This window comes from Heterocephalus glaber, unplaced genomic scaffold (assembly GCF_053883595.1).
Source record: "Heterocephalus glaber isolate CG9 unplaced genomic scaffold, H.glaber_assembly_v1.0 deba00001479, whole genome shotgun sequence".
NCBI classification, from domain to species: domain Eukaryota; kingdom Metazoa; phylum Chordata; class Mammalia; order Rodentia; family Bathyergidae; genus Heterocephalus; species Heterocephalus glaber.
This window is the reverse complement of record NW_028258316.1, coordinates 10,633,345-10,653,050: the sequence shown is the minus strand read 5'-3', so window position 1 is coordinate 10,653,050 and position 19,706 is coordinate 10,633,345. Positions and strand designations below refer to the sequence as shown.

General features: G+C 54.0%; 2 protein-coding genes across 6 annotated transcripts in view; one reads left to right on the top strand and one right to left on the bottom strand.

Annotated features, from left to right (window-relative positions):
• Nek6 (NIMA related kinase 6) overlaps positions 1-10,651 on the top strand; it is a 69,025-nt gene extending 58,374 nt beyond the window's left edge. For all 5 annotated transcript variants that reach the window (XM_087183219.1, XM_004849399.4, XM_087183221.1 and 2 more), the window contains exons 8-10: positions 1,578-1,672; positions 7,119-7,232; positions 9,465-10,651. In XM_087183219.1, coding sequence (XP_087039345.1) covers positions 1,578-1,672; positions 7,119-7,232; positions 9,465-9,575 — 320 coding nt within the window. In that variant the 3' untranslated portion in view covers positions 9,576-10,651. The remainder of the gene's footprint in view (positions 1-1,577; positions 1,673-7,118; positions 7,233-9,464) is intronic.
• A 1,223-nt stretch (positions 10,652-11,874) lies between these two features.
• Psmb7 (proteasome 20S subunit beta 7) overlaps positions 11,875-19,706 on the bottom strand; it is a 59,152-nt gene continuing 51,320 nt past the window's right edge. Inside the window, exons 7-8 of the mRNA XM_004849396.4 lie at positions 14,683-14,834; positions 11,875-12,110 (exon numbers count right to left, since the gene is read on the bottom strand). Coding sequence (XP_004849453.1) covers positions 11,999-12,110; positions 14,683-14,834 — 264 coding nt within the window. The 3' untranslated portion in view covers positions 11,875-11,998. The remainder of the gene's footprint in view (positions 12,111-14,682; positions 14,835-19,706) is intronic.

Sequence of the window (19,706 nt, the reverse complement as noted above, 5' to 3'; positions counted from 1 at the left end):
ACCCAGGTGTGCGGGGCTTAGGCCTACACAAAGCTGGCCTAGTGGGGAGAGCTTCATACACCCCGGCACAAGTGGCAGGTGCCCCTGGTGAGGCAGAGCACCCCACCCTAAGATGCACCGACCCAGGGGACACGGCTGGGGAGGAGAATGCGCCGGGGGCAGGGACCCGAGGACCCAGGGCCGGGTGCGGTGTGAACCAAACGTCCCGGAGTTAACACTTCCAGTGCACCGGGGCTTGTTCCAGAGATGTCCACTGAGTGTCTGAAAGACTGTGGGGGTGGGCAAGTGTGACAGTCTCAACTGTCAGCTTGAGAAATGTCTAGATCAGTAAAGCACACTCCAGGGGGTGTCTACCTGGGTCATGGGACGTGGCCTGGGGACTCGGGTCCTTTGCCCCTTCCTCTCTGGCCCTTCCAGTCTCTCTGCTTCTGGCCACCATGGACTGAGCGTTCTGGGTACAGACTCAGGAAGGGCAGGGCGTTCAAGGCTTCCAAGATGGTCCTGCCCTGGAGCCAGCAGCCCACGGTCTGAAACCTCAGAGACCCTGAGCCCGAATTACAGCTCTCCTTTCCACTGGGTTGGTCAGGTGTTTTGTCCCAGCGTATGAAGCTGACTGAAGGAGTGAGTGGGGCTCAGCTGCTCCTCTGCATCTAGAAGATAGGTCAGGAACTCCCAGGAGCCCACGAGAGGGGCAGGGGTCCGAACTCCACCTGGTGATTCTGATGCCAGGCCTGGCTGGGGCGCCAGACCTTTACTAAGCCCTTCCCCCTGACTGTGGCCACAGGCCCACCCAGCCTTTCCTGATACCCGTATTCAGCTGCTTCTCCTGGACATTTCAGGAAGGCAGCTCTGACCTCGCCAGGGGTCCACGCCAGCAAGGCCCCAGCAGCGTGGAGCCCTTTTTAACAAGGGATGAAGGTAGATGGATGAGCAGCAGGGAATGGATGGATGGATGGATGGATGGACCTAGCTGGAGAGAAGGACAGACTAATGGATGGACGCATGCATGATGGATGGATGCATCCATTGGTGGGCAGACGGGACAGGGGGGTGGATAGATGGGCACACAGGAGATGAAACTCTCAGGCAACCCCAAGACTGGACCAGAGCTGGCTGTGGATGGTAGCTAAGCGTTCACTTTCTGGGGCTCCTGGATCTTGGGTCGAACCTATTCCTGCTGCTTTTATGCGAGCGTCTTCACCGAGCCTCAGTTTCCCCACCTGTCAAATGAGGACACGGCCTCACAGGCTGTTAGGAACGTGAGTGAGGCAGTGTGGAAGGCTTGGTCAGCATCAGCCATGGTTGCTTTCCTTTCCCTGTTGAGAGCCTGATCTAGACTCTTCCAGATCAGGCTCCTTAAAGGACTCTGGTTACTTATTCCCATGCCCAGCCACACCCTGATGCTCAGCTCTGGGTGAGTCTTTGGAATCCACTTCCAGATCCCAGGGCTGCATAGCCTGGATACCTCCAATCTGCCTGGCCCTCTTGCCTGGTCTCCACCCACCCCCACCCCCATACCCCGTGCTCCTTCCCCGGCCTGGGCCCAGGTCTAAGTCCCACACCTTGCTGTGTTTCAGTTGGGACACCGTACTACATGTCACCAGAGAGGATCCATGAGAACGGCTACAACTTCAAGTCCGACATCTGGTCCCTGGGCTGTCTGCTCTACGAGGTGAGCCTCTGTTCCCTGGCTCCACGGCCTTTGGGGAGCACCCACGTGGGTAGGGCTCACTTTCCAGCTCAGGGGCACCGGAGCAGCATGTGTCCGCTGCAGGTATCAGACCATCTGGGACACACCCTTGCCACTACCCATGTGGCCTGGTCAGTGACGTCAGGCTGGAGGTAGCGCATGCTGGGGCCCACTCACTCATGGGCTGCTTGGATCTGGGGAGGGGACAGATAGGAAGCTGACTGAGGGAGCATGGGCAGGGGATCCAGCTGCCCGACGACGACGAGTGCCTGCCCCAGGACCCCTCCCGGTTTCCTTGGCAGCCACATCCACCTGCTGATGATTTTGCTCCATGTTCTTTATTTGTGATGTGTCAGGCCCCATCCAGGGTGCTGGGGACAGGAGAGGAATTAGGGCTGCCTCCTGCCTCTGAGTTACTTCCCCTCTGAAGGCATCCACGTCTCTCAGAAGGCCTGTGCCCCCACCCTGAACCATGAAAGGGCACATCAGACAGCCCGTTTGAGGGCTGTCAGACAGCCCGTTTCAGGGCTGGCTGGACTGAGGGACAGCACCATGTCCGAGTCTCAGTGGGCAGAAGTACACAGAAGCCACACGCATTTTGGCCACACTGGGACCCTGTAGCTGGGGGAGTGGGAAGCATGGACTGTCCTCATCTGTGAAGCCGTTGCAGCCACCAACAACAGGGAGACCCGGGCCCTCTGGGGTCTCTGTGTTGCTGGCAACCCAGTACTGGTAGCTGCAGGAGTACACCATCTTGCCGAGCTCCAGAGTCCCCATCTGTAGAATGGGAGCGGTAGTTCCTGCCCTGCATTGTCAGATCCTTGATAATGAAATGTCAGGCAAGAGAGGGCTTCGGTTTTTACAACTAGAACCTTGATCATTTTCTGCTTTCCCTGGAGTCCTCGTGGATTGATGTGGCATTGATCAGCTGAAGGGACCTCCCCATGAAGCCAGCATGGCTAGGAACAGTCTGTGATGCCTAGGACAGTGTCCAGGACTGCTTCCTTTGCTTCCTGGGGATGGGCAGCTCTGACTGCACCCATATTTCATGCATCAGCCCAAGACATGGCACCCTTGTACCATGCCACACGACATGGCAGCCCTCGGGCCCAGGGTCTCTAGACAGCAGGATCTTCCCTCCAAGTGCCAGGTGGACACCATGAGATCAAGCTGTGCTTCCTGTTAGGTTCAGACTTCGCAGAGTCCTTGTAAGCCCATAGCCTGGAACTGACAAGAACAGACGGGTCCTCTCTGGGACTCTGCAGGGCATCAGGTGGAGAAGACCGAAGTAACGCCTAGCTGGGGTGCCCACCCAATGACTGCCTCAGAGTGGGGTGTGCAGTCCCCCATCCTGTCTCTCCCCAGCTTGGCTCCTAGGTGGGCTGGGAGTCAGGATTGGCTGAGCCAGGTGGGTGGGTGAGCCTGGCAGCAGACAGTGGACACAGAATGTGGAAGGAGGTCAGTGTCTTTACTTTTATTTTTTTGAGATAGGGTTTGGCTGTGTGGTTCAGGCTGGCCTGGAACTCCTGCTCCTCCTGCCTCACAGGTGTGTGCCACTGTGCCCAGCTGCAGAAGTCAGTGTCTTTAGCACGAGGGGCAAAGAGATGAAAATCAGAACTGTCCTCAGCGGGGACAACAGGAAAAACCCTGCCTGCCTCGGATGCCTGTGTGCAGGGACACTCAGGATGGCCCAAGAAGGTTGTGTGTGTCTCACCAACAACACAGCACAGCCAGTGGTGGGGGAGTCACTGGTCACAGTGGCACCCATCATCCAAGATGAGTCATGGGTCCAGGGTCTCTCCAGCCACCCTGAAATCCTGTCACATCAGCAGATAAACAGTGGCCACCTCTGAGTGGGCATTGTCCTGTGGGGTAGGGACGGCTGTTCCAGGGCTCTCAAAGCCCAAGCCAGTGCCCTCAGCACTGAGGGCAAGGTGAGTGCGATTGTGAACTCATAAGTGTGACTCACACCTGTGTCATTTTGGGGAGAGATGCAGTGGCAGGCAGGAGCCCAGACTGCACTCACAGGGACCTGAGCTCGAATCCCAGTGCCAGGCCAGGGCAAGTCAGCACTGCCCCGCTGGCATGGGTCCCAGCCTGCCTGCAGTGAGGCATGAAGGAGACCATGGCATGGTGCCTACATGGCCCAGAGCCAGCCCTCACTTTGTCCACAAGGACACTGACCCAGTGCGAGCTGAGTGGTTGTCGCTTGCTGCCTGCCTCTGGAGGTGAGGCCGTGGCACCTTGCCGTTTCCCTTTTTGCTTTGGCCAGTGGGAAACCACCACGCAGCTCAGCTCCAGTCCCCAGGGAGGAGTCTCCTTTGTCCTCCTATCCTCATGTATATTGTCCCTGGTCCAGATGGTTTTTCCTTTTCTTTTTCCACTCTGTGTTTCCTATTTTCTGGAAGCTGTTTCTTGCCCTCTGTGAGCCATGGGGGTCCCTGCACATAAAAACAGGCCAGCCAGGCTGAAGGAGCACTGTGTGCATCTCCTAGGCTACCAGGCATCTGGCTCCCTCTGCCCAAGAAACAGTCTTCGTCAACACTCGAACTGCCGCTGGGCACCTGCCTCATGTCTGCCGAGGCAGAGGTCCCCCTTAGTGACTCCCACTACCCCTGCACCGGCTGATGGATTTGTTGGCAGTGTGTGGGGTGGTGCTGTTCACAGCCAGGGGGATATCAGCCATGAGAAGTCAATGGAATCAATCAGCCATGTCCCCTGGGGTTGGCCATCCGTCCTCATGGCTCCCATTGGTGGTGGCCCCTGGAGAGCGATGGGGCAGCACCCCCTCCCCACTCCCACAGCACACAGGGAAGAAGTGGATGTTGCCCAGCAGACAGGGTGGGGCACATCTGGGCCCAGGGCTGTGTAATTGGAAGGAGACATCCCGCAGTCACGACTGCAGCCTCTGCTGCCGGCAGCCTGTGGTGTCTGTCCTTCTGGGGTGCCCCCTGCGGAGCTGTGACAAAGGTCCCCACCCTTCCAGATGGCCACTGAGAACTCTGGGTGGTACTGGTGGAACATGGGCTGGGGCCTGAGGGGCACACAGTCCCACAACAGGGCCTCCCTGGCCCCGGCATGGCTTCGATCTCCAAAGGCCTGAGTCAGTGTTCTGTAGTGGCCAACAGATGACCGTAGATTTGATGGCTTCACACAGCATTTGCCTTCTCAGTCCTGGAGGCCAGAAGTCTACCACCAGTCTCACGGGGCTGCAGTCGGTGTGGGCAGCAGCTCCCACAGGGCTCTGGGGTCACTCTGTCCTATGTCCTTTCTGTGGAAAATGGGGAGGCTGCCCATATCTCATGGCCCCCGGTCCTAACCTTGCAGCCTCTTGCTTCCCAGCACCTCTTCAGCCTGCTCTGCCCTCCGTATCAGGGCGCGGTGGTAACATGGTGCCCTCCTAGGAGTCCAGGATAACATCCCATCTCGGGAGCCTGGGTTTCATCCCATCCGCACAATCCCCACACTGACTCATGGCTAGTGAGGGACCACCACACCCCTGGCCCGTGCCCTCCGTGGGTGCCCAGTGGAGCACTGAGGTCAGGCTCTGGAGAACTGTGCCAGCCAGCCAGCCAGCCAGCCAGCGACATTGCCTGGACGCCAGAGTGCACCACAGGAATCGCCTTGGAGGGCCTGGTGCTTTATTTTCATTACCAGTGCAGCCCATAGAGGCACCCAGCGGGCCACCTAGTCTCGGCAGGATTCATTTATTTACACAGGAGCTCGCCTCTGAGCTTGGAGCTGAGGGAATTGGCATGCTCATTGCCAGGACCCGTGGGCGGGGCGGGGGGGGTAGTTCTCAGTAGCTGAGGGGCCCATCCAGAATGGAGACCCAGAAAGGACTTGGGCTGCAGGAACTCAGCTATGCCTGGCATGTGACAGCACTCTGGGATTCCGGCCCAGGCAGCCGAGTGGCCAGTGCCCTTCCCTCGGGAGTAGGGCTGAAGACTGTGTGGCCTCTGGGCCACCCTTCTCTCCAGGATGTGCTGGAGAAGTGCTGGGTGACAAGATGGGTGTCTGGGGCCTTGACAGATGCAGTCCCTGTTCTTGCTAAAGTCTGATTCCCCCTTCTCTCTCCGACATCTCCAATCATGCACCAGTTTCTCCCAGCCCTCCTAGCCGGGCAAGCGCCCACCCATCCTAGGCCTTGGCCATGTCATCCCAATAACTCCCAGGAGGGAATGTTTTCTGAGGACGCGCAGCGCTGAGAGCCATGGCTCTGGCAGCTCTAACGAGGAACTAGCATCAGCCCCAAACAGCTCCTTATCTGCTCCAACCAGCCAGAGGCTGGGTGGCCACCAGAGCTGGGGATCTCGCTATCCTGGGTAATCGTCCTAATCCCAGTGTTGCTGGCAGCCCAAGGTTCTTTCACAGCCCGCTGCCCTGATGTAGGTGGAAGGCCGAGGCTGGCAGCTGGAGGGGGCAGCAGGGAGGAGAGGGACGCTGCTTCTATGGGAATCTGCAGTTTGGGGTGGAGAAGCCAAGGGCCCTGTGGTACAGCCCACTGCTGACCCTGTTCAGAAAGGTTCCTGACAAGGCTATGCGAAGGTGCTGGGAAAGGGAGTGCAGATGTGGGGGCTTCCTGCCTCCAGTTTCCTGGAGTCCCAAGCAGCCAAGTTTGTGAAAATCAGATCAGATTGGCCTGCTGAAGGACAACGGGTCCCTTGCATAAGAAACTAGGGCTCGCATTGGCAGGGCCAACATTAAATGCCCTGTCTACCCCAAACAGAAGCCATCTCCAGCGAAATCCATCTGGATCCTCCAGCCACGACTCAGGGGGCACCCAAGTCACCCCCGTGACTGCCCTAGAGCCCCAGCTGCTCTCTCCTGTGGCAACAGATGTCCTTTTGAAACTGCCCAATTAACCCTTGGCACCCGAGGCTCCCATTTAAACATTTGGAGACGCATTGCCCTCGTCAGGCCATTAGCAGACTGGGCGGCAAAGCCAGCTCCCAGTCAGGTCCCCTCCCTTGCCAGGTGCCTTTCCTGCAGGGGTGAGGAGGGGGTGTCATGGGAGCAGCAAGCGGTGATGCTGCCCCACACACCCACCCAAAGGCATGTGGCCAGGCCGGGGCCTGGGCTCACAGGTGCCGCCTTGGCACAGGCTCTGGACCTGGCCTAAGGAAACCCAAAATGCTACCTCCTTGAGGCCACCTGCATACCCAAGGACACTGCCCATGGGCATGGGTATGAAGAGGATGGGGGAACCCGGAAGGCACCCACAAAGCCCACTTCCTTTGGCTCCCGCCGGCCCCGAGACAAAACTCTGGCCCTCTGTCCTGGCCTGAGGTCAAGTAGGGATTCCTTGGGGGTCCCAGTGCCAAGGCCCTCTGCACAGTCCCTGCAGTGTGGACCGGAGGACCCGGCCCCGTCCGGAGTCCTTCTGGGCCTTGAGGCTGGAACTGACCTGTTGTCTTCTCCCCTGCAGATGGCTGCCCTCCAGAGCCCCTTCTATGGAGATAAAATGAATCTCTTCTCCCTCTGCCAGAAGATTGAGCAATGTGATTACCCTCCACTCCCAGGGGAGCACTACTCGGAGAAGGTGAGTCAGGAGGCCAGAGCCCGACCTGGTGACCCCAGGCAGCCATGGGGGCCCCCCCGGGAGGCCGAGCTTGGAGCTTGGGCTCACTCTGCAGGCTGGGGAAGGGAGGAGTTCTGGGAGGCGCCAGGCCCATGGGGGAAGTTCTACAGGAGGAGTCTCACAGATGTGGTACAGCCCCCAAAGGCAGCAGCCAGCAGATGGAGCCACTGGCATCCTTCTGCTCAGCTTCCAGCTCCACCTGTGGAAGGCTCATGCTGTGGGGGTGAGCCTGAGGCCCTCCCGGGCCCACCTGCAGGCCCACTGTCCGTGATCACACCCACTCCTGTCCCCTCATCTTCTCAGTAAGGAAACCAAGGTCCAGCCCAGCAAAAGAACCTGGGCAAGGTGACAGAATGAACTGATGCCCCTGCCCCTAGCCACAATGCCATCCTGTCTCGGTGGCACGTCTCTACAGCAGCCAAGCGTCTAGGGGTGAGACCTGGAAGGAGCTGCTCTGTGCACGAGGGGCAGAGTAGGCTCCCAGCAGTGTCCAGGCTGGCTGCCCCTCACAGCACACTGTGCAATGTCCCTGGGCTTTGCCGCCTCCTGGGGCAGGTCCAGGGCTGGGGCAGTTTCGCAGTGCCCTCCCTCCTCTCCTGACTGTGCCTCAGCGGCTGGCAGAGTTCTCATGGGCACCTCTGGAGGAAGTATTTGTGCTCTGGAGTGCAAGTTGGCAGGAAAGGAAAATCGAGTTTCATTTCTTTAAAGTTCTTGGCTGTGTTTGCTTTCTCCTTTCTCGCCTTTGTTTAACTTTGGATCTTGTGCCATTCAGAAGCAAGAAGCTTAGAGCCACGCAACTGGGCACAAATCTCAACTAATCTGTGCCTCAGCACCAGTCCACAAAGGGGTGCTGTCCCCTCTGCCTCTGTCCCGAGGCTGATGTGAAAGCCCCTGGCCCTGTCCAGAGCCAGCCATGCTGTTCTCCGACACCTGGGCCCCAGGTGCCTACCATCCGCAGCAGTGTGCAGCACCTACAGGCCCTGAGCCTAGCCAGGGGCTCCTGAGTATGGCCCACGACCTCTTAGAAATAAAGACAGTTATTTTTGTTTTGTTTCTTAATTTCCGAAAACCTCAAACATGTACTTATTGCCGACTGTGTGGTCACAGACTCCAACTTAACCTGGCTTTCTCAGGCACCATAACTCGGGTCAGAGGGTCAGAGACTGACCCAGCTGCCTGCTCAAGCTGTGTACGGTAGATGACCTCACCAGAGGCATCCGCACAGGCTGCATCTTCCTTGTCAGGTTTGGGGCCTCCCAGTGCTGAGAAAGAACCCAGAAATACCACAGAGGTGGCAGGCACTGCCCGAGGCTCTAAGGCCAGTTAGAATGAGTCCAGTGCAGAGGAAACCCTTGACTGCAGATGCCTGGGCCCCAGCCTTTCAGCCAGGGGAGTGTGTAGCAGCCCCTGGGACTCCAGAACAACCCTCCAGCCCTGCTGCAGACCCGCAGGAGTGACCACTGAGGCCACTCGGCCCTCTCTGGTCTAGGACCTCTCCTGTCCCCACAGACAGCAGGGACACCAGCCCCCACAGCAGCAGGTATTCAAATGGAAAACACTGCAGTGAGCCCAGCCATGCAAGTTAAGACACGGGCTTTTTAAGGTCATTATTTTAATTACCATTAAAATAATTGGCACCCGAGCTATCAGAAGGGGAGGCAATCGGAGGCTCAAGTCGCCCCTCCCCCAGCCCGGGCAGGCGAAGCCCTCAGCGTCTGTGTAATTAAAAGTGCTGTCTTTCATGAGCACAATGAAGAGGCCAGGGGGTGGGCAGACCGCAGCCCTGCTGCATGTTAATGCATTTATTATGATCAATAAGCCCTTTCCTTGAGTGGGGTCCTCGGGTTTGGGCCTCTGTGTGACTGACAGCAGCCACACACACACACCCACACCCACACCCACACATCAGCCCAAAGATGCACCCAATTCAGAGTTCAAAATTACTTGGAAATAACTACTCTCGGTCTCAAAGCATGGCCTTGGGGCCAGACAGGCCAAGGAGTGGCCCTGGCTGTCCCTTGGGAGCTTTGTGGCTGTGCACCCATCACTTAGCCTTTCGTAACATCATTTTTCACCTCTAATAGGGACAACAGCAGCACCTTCTGGGTGCTGTAAGGATGGGATGTGCCGATGCCGACAGGAACGCTTGCTAAGGCTGCTTTCTTAACAACAGCAACTGCTTTCTCCTTGCAGCTTCGAGAACTGGTCAGTATGTGTATTTACCCCGACCCCGACCAGAGGCCGGACATCGCGTACGTGCACCAGGTGGCCAAGCAGATGCACGTCTGGATGTCCAGCACCTGAACAGGCACTGAGCTGCATCAAAAGCCAACACCACTTTGCCTTACTTGAGTCTTCTCCTGAAGCAGCCTCCTGCAGCCTGAACAGCTGAGACAAGAGGGTTCAGTGGGTCCCCCAAAGGCGGCCGGCCTTTGCAGCAGATGCTGAACACCAGGCAACAGTCAAATCCCAGTTCTTTCTCTGTACTGTCTGCACCATCTCAGCTGGCTTGTTGCCAAGGGGGTGTTCAGCGAGCCGCCAAAGTCCCCTGAATCTGGACTGTAATGTGAATCTTTGGGGAATTCTGAGACCTGTCCAAGTCTACACTGACAGGAGACTTGCAGGGGACGCTGTGACTTGTGCAGTGAGCCTCTGACAATGGTTAGCAGCACGTTCAGTTTAGTTCTTAGTATCTTTCCAGACAATCAAGCTGTGTGCTCAATTTACTCTGTTGTAAAGGGATAAAGTGGAAATAATTTTTTAAACTAGCATAGAGATTTCACTAATATTTTTAATCTGCATTTTATAACTTGATGAGTGATGACGATAATCCAGCATCGAGCAGAGCTTTGCGAGGCAAATAACACCTGAAAGCCAGGTTTGGGCGGTCTGGTTATTCATCTCCCGAACCCTTGCCATGTGCTGGGCTCCCCGTCACCTCCTGGAGTGGTGGTGGCTCCTGTCATGACCAGTGTCAAGCATTTCCCTCTGTGGGAAGGAAGCATGGGCTACAAGCTTTGTCCTTGGGCTCTTGGCAAATTCTGGTTCTGCAACTTCTTAGTGTGACCTTGGTCAAGTTTCTTAGCCTTTCTGAGCCTTAGTTTCCTCATCTCTAAAATGGGACTGATACTATCTACCTTCAGGTTGCTGACAGAATTTAAAATAAAAGATGCAGGTCAGTTAGCACGATGCAGAAGATCCCAAAGCAGTAGCCATCCACTCTTCAGAAAATAGCCCATGGGCCATGCACGTCAGAATTAAAGTGCAACTGTATTATGTGTAGGAAACCAGAAATATGTTCATTTATTGCTTGTTCCCAATAGGATTAACTGTGAAAACTAATTTATAAATGTGAATTTAAGGAATTTCAAGCTCTAGAAGTAGTTTGAATTGTGTTTTTATATGCAAGTTAACCTTCACTGGTGTCTCGGTCAGGTGCGTCCTGACCTCACCTGGCTGACAGGGCCCTGGAGGCCGCTGCTCTGCCTCCAAGCTGAGCTCTGCTCTGCATGACACCTTCAGGCTTCAGAGCTGTCTCCAGATGCCTCTGCTGACCATGCCCTCGTGTTTGAAATAAAGTGGGGAGAGGGAACTTCTGTGAAGGGAGTGCTTTGGGGGTTTAGAACAGCTTCCGACAGTTTCCTCTTGAGCTGGGAGATTGTAACACGTCAGCAGCACAACTTCTTGAGGAGGTTTGGAAAACAGCTTGTCAGGCTCCGGACATTCTGAGTAATCTCGGAATTTTCTTGAGCTCCCCAAATGGTTCTGACAGCCGTCAGCCAAGTGGCAGCATCAGTAACTGCACTCATCTCCCCAGCCCACTCCCAGCTGTTCCCAAGGGGAGCTGGCTCAGGTGGGCGCATCCTTGAGTTTTCTCGTGGGGGAGAATTGGCACCTCTGTCTCCTGCCCAACACAAGCCACTCAGAGTTTTCCCAATTCCAGGCAGAATTTTTTTTGTATATAATTCTGCTTCTGGATCTCAGAGTCCCTTGGCACAGGCAGCCTCAGCACACGGAGAACTTGCTTGCCACACGCCACCCATTTTGCCCGACCCCAGAGCAATCTGCCCGATGGAACTTACTGTCCCAAAGGTTCCCAGGCTGAGGGCTTATGACATGGTCACATCCCAATTTTAAGTCCCAGGAAATTCCTCTGATGTCCATGAAACTGGCACCGTGGGCTCAGCCAGCTTAGTGCAGCTATGAGAAAGCCGACTGTCCTGCCCAACTCTTGGCACTGCGAACTGGGCAGGGCCTGAGAATGCAAACTTGGGAAACTTTTCTTTACTCTTTTGTAGTGCTGGGGATGGAACCCAGGGCCTTGCTCTACCGATACCCCCAGCCCGAGGCTCATCTGCAATCCTGCCTGGCTGCTGGGACAGAGGCTGCACTGCTTGCATCAATCTGTCAGGACCATCCACGCCCTGGGTAGGGCCTGCACACCTCAGCAGAGGAACCAAAGTGACCGCAAAGCTGTGGGCCACAGGCAGCCTGTCCTGTTTGCAGGGAGGCCACACTGCTGACACCCAACCAGAATGATTCTCCTAGAATGATTAGGAGCCTGAAAGGAAGGCCTGATCAAAAACCACACAGTCCTCAAACCTCAGGCACCCACTGTGGTTTTCATTTTTATTGAGCTCCGTTCAGCAAATGACCAAATGAATATCTTCTGGAGGGCTCCCTTGCCCCCAGTCTTCCAGGGCAGTACCCAGCCACCTGCTGACCCTTCAGGAAGTGTCCATCGTTTGGACAGTCTCCTCCAGCACCTCAATCTCCAAAGTGGTGACTTTTTCGGTGAGGACTGCAGTGGTTCCCTTCTCACACCTGTACCGGCCAAACCTAGTGAGAGAAACAAAGGCAGAGAGAGGATTCTCTTCCAGGTGCTTGACAGAGAGCTAGAAAGTGCAGAGTTCTGGCCAGGCAGCAAGCAGGGGCCTGAAGTCCACACTCCACTCGGCCCAGGGGAATCAAGTCCCCAGGGATCCCTTTCCACTGCCCCCAAGGAACCACTGCTAAGAAATGGACACGTGGGAGGGATACAATCTTGGCACATGGAAGAGGAAATCCAGACACCACCTGCCCAGTGTGTGCTCCAGTGTCCCCCACCCCCACCCCTCCCCATACATGCTGGAAAACACTGGGCCTTGGGGCTGCAGGCTTCCACCTCCGAGTGCCTGTTAGCAGCCTGCACAGGTAAAGCCTCTCCTTTCCACCGTGATCACCCTGCTCTCCTCAGAAACAAGGCTGGCTCAGGCACCATCTTCTGCACGCTAAGCTGTCTGGAAGCACCAACCATAAAGTGTCCGCAGCCAGATTCCCAGCCTGTCACCTTAGCCCACGCTCTCATGATTCTCATGATTAACTGTCCCCTGCAGAGACACGATGGATCACCACGAGGACATAACCTCTTTTTGGGGTGCAGTTGGAAGGCAGTCATCAGACACACAGGTGAGCTGTTAATTCACGCAGGGGCCAGGAGTTCTGACACGGTCAAACAGAAGCATACACCCAATTGTGCTCTGGTCTGTCCCCAGCTGGCAGAGACTAATGGAAGGCTGCTGGCTTTGCCATGGCCATTTTCCACCTGGAAAAGTCATCCTCTCAAATGGTTTCTTGGGCTCACAGAGGGAACAGGAAGCCAAAAAAGTGGGCAGGGATAGTTCTGAATCACATTCTGGAGCTGGGGCAGAAGGGCAGGCCTGCCTTACTCCTGTAGAACCTTCCCACCCACCCTCTTCTGCAGAGGCCCGAGCAGCTGCACTTTCCAAAATGACCCCTCCCTGCGCTGCCCCAGTGTCTGAGTATGTCTCTCAGCCTACCCTGCTGGGGCCTCGGCAGCACCATGCAATCATGGACCCACAGCCCAATGGCCCGTGTGTGTGTAACTCATCTGAGCTGCACCTCAATGTCTTCAGGAGGCACAGTCACAAGACGCCCCACTGTGAGGGCCTGTGCTGTGCGGGGCAGGCTTCTACTACCTGCAATGGTGGACGGCACAGCATAGCAGCAACAGTGGCCCACAGGGCAAGGGCCACAGTGGCACTGGCACCTGCCCGGGCCTCTGGCTCTGCCCTCACCTGCTGTCCACTCTGAAAAGGATCTGCTTCACCCAGGTGGCGCCCCCATCATCAGTCACTGGCAGAGAATGTCAGTGGGATTCCAGTGTGGACACTGTTACTGCAGTGCCCTCTGCCCTAGGCACTGAGGAGACCGGCCCTGTCCAGGGGGCAGGTCACTGCCAAGCCCTCCTGGAACACCTGGTCACTTTGTTTCTGTCCGAATGTATGGTCTCCTTTCTAGGTGAGAAACACAAGCTGTGACTATGCTCCCTTCTCAACCATACAAACCGCTTTCCAATGGCTCGCACAGGGCCTGCAGGAGCCTTACCAGGACACTATTCAGTCCAGATGGAGTGGCACCCTCCCCTCTCCCACCACTCCCTGCCTCCCATCTTCAGGGAGCTGGGCTTAAACCTGCTCTCCTCAAAAGTTCTGTGCTTGATAGTTGCTTCCCTTCCTGCTCAAGGCCCAACCAACTTTGTGGGCTTCTTAGAGATCACCTAGTCCAGCTCCGTCACTTCAAGTGCAGGAAGACTGATGCCCACAGGTACTGAGACAGCCAGCAGCCTCCCCAGAGCTCTGTGCTGCTGGGACACCCCGGCCCATGGAGATGCACCAAGCACCCACAGTGATACCTCACCCTTGCCTTTCAAGGAGTACTGGAGCTTCAGATCTGCAGTGCGGTAAGAGCAGGCACTCAATGAAAGCAAGCTGCCCCCGCAGAGATCACAGACACTGCTCGCTCACTCTAGTAAACATGGCTGGAAGCAGAACTCAGGAGCCATGCTCCAGGAAGAGGTCAGGAGGTGGCTCAGCAGCTGGACACCCCTGAGGAACTGCTGAGGACCTGGTCCACACACGTCACTGTCTGTTCCACACATCAACTAGAACCTCACCCTGGTTCCCTAAACCTGGCCTGCATTGCCATGATGAGCCACTGGTGTGTGCATGCCACAGTGGCACGACTCTGGTGTCACAAACATGGTCAGCTCAAGACCACAATGAGATGCTCCCAGACACTGGCTTAGAACCTTTGGTGTCTTGGACCAGGGTGAGGATAAACACACCTCCTCACAGCTCCACTCTGTAGTGTGGTTCCTTTCAGAAAGGGAGACGCTGGGACCCCTGCATCCCAGCTCTCTGCCTGAGTGCACTCTCCGAGGCCCACCCTTCTCCCACCATCACTCTCTGCTTTAAGTCACTTTTCCACACCCTGCAGTGGTCGGCTGTCACAACGCAAATGCTGGCTCGAAGGTCTGTGTGTAAGGCTGGTTTGGGACACCGGCTTTCCTCCCCAGGGAAAAGGACTCAAAACACTCGGGCACACTGGAAGAAGGTCACCCCTCACTCACCTGGTCCCCTTCTTGTTGGGCACTGAGAATGGGCGAAGAAAGTCCAGTTTGTTCTTGCTGATGACACACAGATCAATGTTGCTCCCAGACCCCAAGTCATTGAAGATGCCAGCTGCAATGGCCTCACTCACGAGCTTCTTGGCCTCCTCCTCCTGAGAGAGAAAAGGGCAGCTGTAACACAAGGTGCCCACAACAAGCTGCAGGCCTACTGTGAAGCCCCAAAGTGCTCTCATGGTGGAGCGCTAGATGTGGGAGCTGCATATTATTTCCAATGCCCATTTTACAGATGAAAAAAAGATCTCAAAGAGAGCCCCAATGCCTTGCCTAAAGCTGCTCTGCTGCTCAGTGAAGGACTTGGGCCTTTCAAACCCTTAATGCACATACCCCACTTTTACCACGGCTTCACATCGCAGAGCCACCACAAAACGGGGAACTACGGGGCTGATGACGTTTATCATCTAAAACAGGTCAAGACTTGCTTCTTGTAAAAGGTCAGGTTGTAAATATTTCAGCTTTTGTGAGCACAACAGTCTCACAGCTGCTCATCTCTGCCATGGTAGCATCCACAGCCACAACAACACATAAGCAAATAGGTATGAGTGTTTCCAAATAAAACTTTATTAACAAAAACACGTATTAAGCTGAATTTGGCCCGTGGGCTTAGTTTGTTAAACCCTGATAAAAAATATTCAGCAATGGCTGAGACATAGTTCCTAGTAACATAATGGAAACGTTGGTATCATGGGACTGCAAGACAGTGGGGCAGATTGCCAGGGTGAGACCTCTCCCCACTCCCACTCTGCACTCCCAAGCTCAAAGTTCACTGAAGAGACTTCTCTGAATCACTCTCTCCTTTGCTCTGCCTAGAAATAGCAAATTTAAGTCCCCAGCAGTGGACCCATTCCTTTCTTCATCAAGAAGACCCGGCTAGGAGCTGGGGCTGGAGAATGGACGAAGCCCCAGAGTCCCTATCATATGGGGACGTGAAGAGTCCAGGGGGCACTAGACCCACGTAACCACAGCACAGTGTGGTGAGGACTAGGGCTAACTGAGTAGGAGCTACAGGAACACTGGCTGGAGCAGCACCAGGCACTCAGGAAACAGCATCCAAGAGCAGGCAGCTGGGCATAAGCTGGGGAACACTAAGTTCAAGCCCTTCAAGCAGTGAAGGCAGAAATGAACCAAGCTCTCAAAGAAGGGAAAGCAGCCCATGCAGCAGCTCTTCCCAACCTTCCCAGGACAGTCTACACACATGCCAGCTGATCAAAGCATCTCATCCAATGCTTCGAGAAAGATTCCCTGTCCAAATCCCAGCCTGAGATGCTCCCAGGGCAGATTCAATGCCTCTGAGTTGTCAGAAGACCTGAGCCCACTCCAGCCTCCTGCTCCCCTGCCTGCCCCAGCCAGCCTGGGGTGGCAGTAACATGAGCGCCCCCTACAGACCCAGAAGGGTAAGAGGCTCTGTGGGAAGTGCAGCTTCCACAAACCATCAGCAGGACTAGGGGGTTATTTTTATCTTTACCCCACATATTTTTCACTTCCTGAGCCACACATATATGGGAACAATGAAGCCAGTTATTCTCTTGTACAAATACAGTCCCTTAAGAATTCAAACAGGGTCCTCTAATCAGGAACTCTCTCCAGGTACTCTCAATAGTGAGAAGCCTCACCAGATCCGGTGTGATGGTGCCCACCACAATTCTAGCACTTGAGAGGCTGAGGTAACAGATTTGAGAGTTTGAGGTCACCCTGGACTACAGAGGCCCTGTCTCAGAAAACCAGGATCACCCTCCTCCAAAAAGAACCTTACCACCAGAACCTCAGAAGGTAGTAGCAAAAAAAGCTCCTTAGCCAAGGACATGGCCGCTGCCACCACACAGACAGCAAAACCCAACCACCGATTGGCTCAGGCAACTTCCCTCCAACTTGCTTCACTGCCTCACCAACCTTAGCAGTCCAAGTGTGCGCGTGCACACAGAGCCCCTGGCTCAGCCCTGCTCCTGGCTCCCATCTCCTCTCCCCTTCCCGCTCTTCTTTCTTAGCATTTAACCACTTCCTTTTCTTTGTTTTTCTCACCACTGCTGCTGGTACCTCTCGCCAGCCAAGAGCACCTAATGATATCACAAGTCCTGCTGGCAGCACTTAGGACTGCAGATCTTTATTTCTCCAGTGGTTTTATTTTAAGGGGCAAGGAAGGGGGAAGATTTAAAGGAACCAGAAATAAACACCTGATATGAGAGAGATGAGTATCTAATGTCAATCCATTTGACTGTGAACATAGGAACTAGACTGCTACTAGTGCTGAGTACAGCTGTCTTCCTTTGCTTTGCAAATATTCTGTAACATGACTATGTAACTGATAAAACTTCTCAATGTAGAAATTCTAAAGTGCATCAGGTATAGTCTGATGTACTCTTAAAATTATCATGTGTGCTATTAAGTATTACTGTTAAAAACTGGGAAAATGGGGGCTGGGGATTTAGCTCAGTGGCTCCGCCGCCTGCCTCGCAAGCGCAAGGACCCGAGTTTGATCCCTGGTACCAAAAAAGAAAAATTGGGAAAATGTATCTTAAATTTCTTTCCACCAATTCTAGGGAAGATAATTTCTTAAGATCTTACAAGTTCCCGACTCCCCCCACCAAAGTTAGCCCCTCATGTTTACAGGACTGAAGATGTTATGGAATGACACGGATCTTAATATTTACAGAGCACCTATTATATGGGGCCAAATACTGAGCTAGGCACTCTGATGCTCTTTATCTTGTTTACTCCTGCTCCTACAACCTTTGAAGACTGGCGCTGTCAGAAACCATAGCTGAGAAGGAGCCGTGACTTGCCCAGGGTCACAGGGCTGGTGAACAGTATAGAGTAAAACCGGTCTCAAGCAATCCTCCTTGCGCTGGGGTCTCTTCATCAGGAGGCAGCAGTGGAGAGCAGTCCCCTGATTCAGGGCTATGTCACCCTCTCCATCACTAAGGATTCTCAAAACGTGGGCAAGTTTAAGAGGACGAGGATAGTAGCTGCCAATTTCTCGCTGGGCCAACTAGCAGCTCCTCTGACACTCACTTCCATTGCAGGTTAGGGAGCACTGTGTTTCCCAAAATACTTGCAGACTAACCACCCAAAGGCCCTTCTCTACTCTGACCGAGCCGGGGTAACATTCCCACAGTGTAACTTCAGTGATCAACATTGAGATTGAAGGACTTGCCAGGCACAGTGGCATAAACCTGTAATCCCAACTACTTGGGAGACAGGCAAGAGGATAACAAGTTCAAGGCTGGCCTGGGGAACATACAGCCTGTCTCAAAATGAAGTAAAATTGTAAAAAGGGGTGAGGATGTAGCTCAGTGGTAGAGTGCTTGCCTTGCATACATGAGACCCTGGGTTCAATTTCCATAAAATATAAAAAAGCTTGAGGGTCTGCAATCTACTGTCTGCCTGTTATTTACATAGTTAACATCATCAATAAATATTTCCAGAGACCTACTGTGTTCTAGGAACTGCTTTATAATGCTGAATACTGTCTCTGCCTACAGTATCCCTACACAGAAGTCTAGACACATATGCAAATACACTCCTGGGCATATTCATGTTGTGTTTTCTTTATAGTGAAATTCTGCAATTAAACAACTTTTGTCTTTAACATGTGCTACCAAATATTTGAGAAAACTATCAAGAAAAACCACAAACTAAAGGCAAGAGGTGGGGAAAACACCACATTTTTATCTGTCTCTGGCCCACAATAAATGCAGGAAACATTGTTTCTTCCTTTAGGATTCATTGTTTCTAGGGAAACTGCACTTCCCTTTTCTGCAAGATGCAGGGTGACCTGAGTCCTAAGCAGCATCTGTCTAGGGACAGCTGCAACAGAGGGGTTCTGACCAGGGCCCTACAGAGCCTGTCCCCAGCTGGCCAGGCCCAGGTGCGAGGCTCTCCCCTGCCAGACCAGCTGCTCATGGATTTACGGTGCTTGTCTCAGGGGAACCTGGAGATTCAGTGTGGATTAGCCAGCGGGACACATGCTGGCTACTAAAAAAGGGCTCCTAGGACAAGGACAGTTTCCTTTCACTCTGAGAGGTTCAGCCAAAAGAGCACCATGACCCTGGTGACTGAATGCAAGTGGGGGGACCTAAGGTCACGGCCAGCTGGCAGATAAAGAGGCAGACAGACTAGGCTTGCACACCCAGTCTCCTACTAACTGCTGCGTAACCTTGGGCAGATCACTTCGCCTCTCTGAATTCACTCTCCTGCTCTCTAATATACTAATAATAAATCCCACCTCACAGAAATGCTGCACAAATTAGAAATCAAGTGTAGAAAAAACCTACTACAGAGTCTGGCTTACAGCTGTTGCTTAGTAACTGATAACTTATTGATGAAAGTAAGCCAGAGGGCTCCGGAAACAGTTTACCCCTATACAATGACCACTGTACCAAGCCTAAACCAGGAGAAGGGGGTCCAAGCAAACCTGATGACAGATCTCACCCTGAGCCGTGGAGAAGTTCCTGTAATAATTAATCCAAGCAAAAAGCACACTCTCTAAAAGTTCAGAGAATATAAAAGGAACACTTCCTGCTTTATGGCTACAAAGACCAAACTAACTGGGAGTATCAGTCTCCTGGGCCACCCCTGCTTCTTAAATGAGATTACAATAAGAGTGATGTACTGTACTACGAGTCAGCTGTGACAAGCAGCACTTTATAGAGCTATCTGTTTGTCTCCATCACTGCATCGCACAATGTGTCCCTGGACTCCAATGTACAGCTCCATTTACCGCTACATGACAAATGGGCAGCACTTGTAAAAGGCACAAAGAGGTCCACGTCGGCCACGTAATGGTCACCACAGCTGTACCCAAGTGCTTGAGGGGACAAAACAGACCCCCAAGTTCATTAAACTGACCAGTAATGGATCTTTCAAAAAGTGCCTTAGGAATCGTACAGAAAAGGCTAAAATAAATAACTCAGCATGGAAGGCTAATCTGAAATGGTGTTTGATAAATTATTTATACCACTGGCGATTGT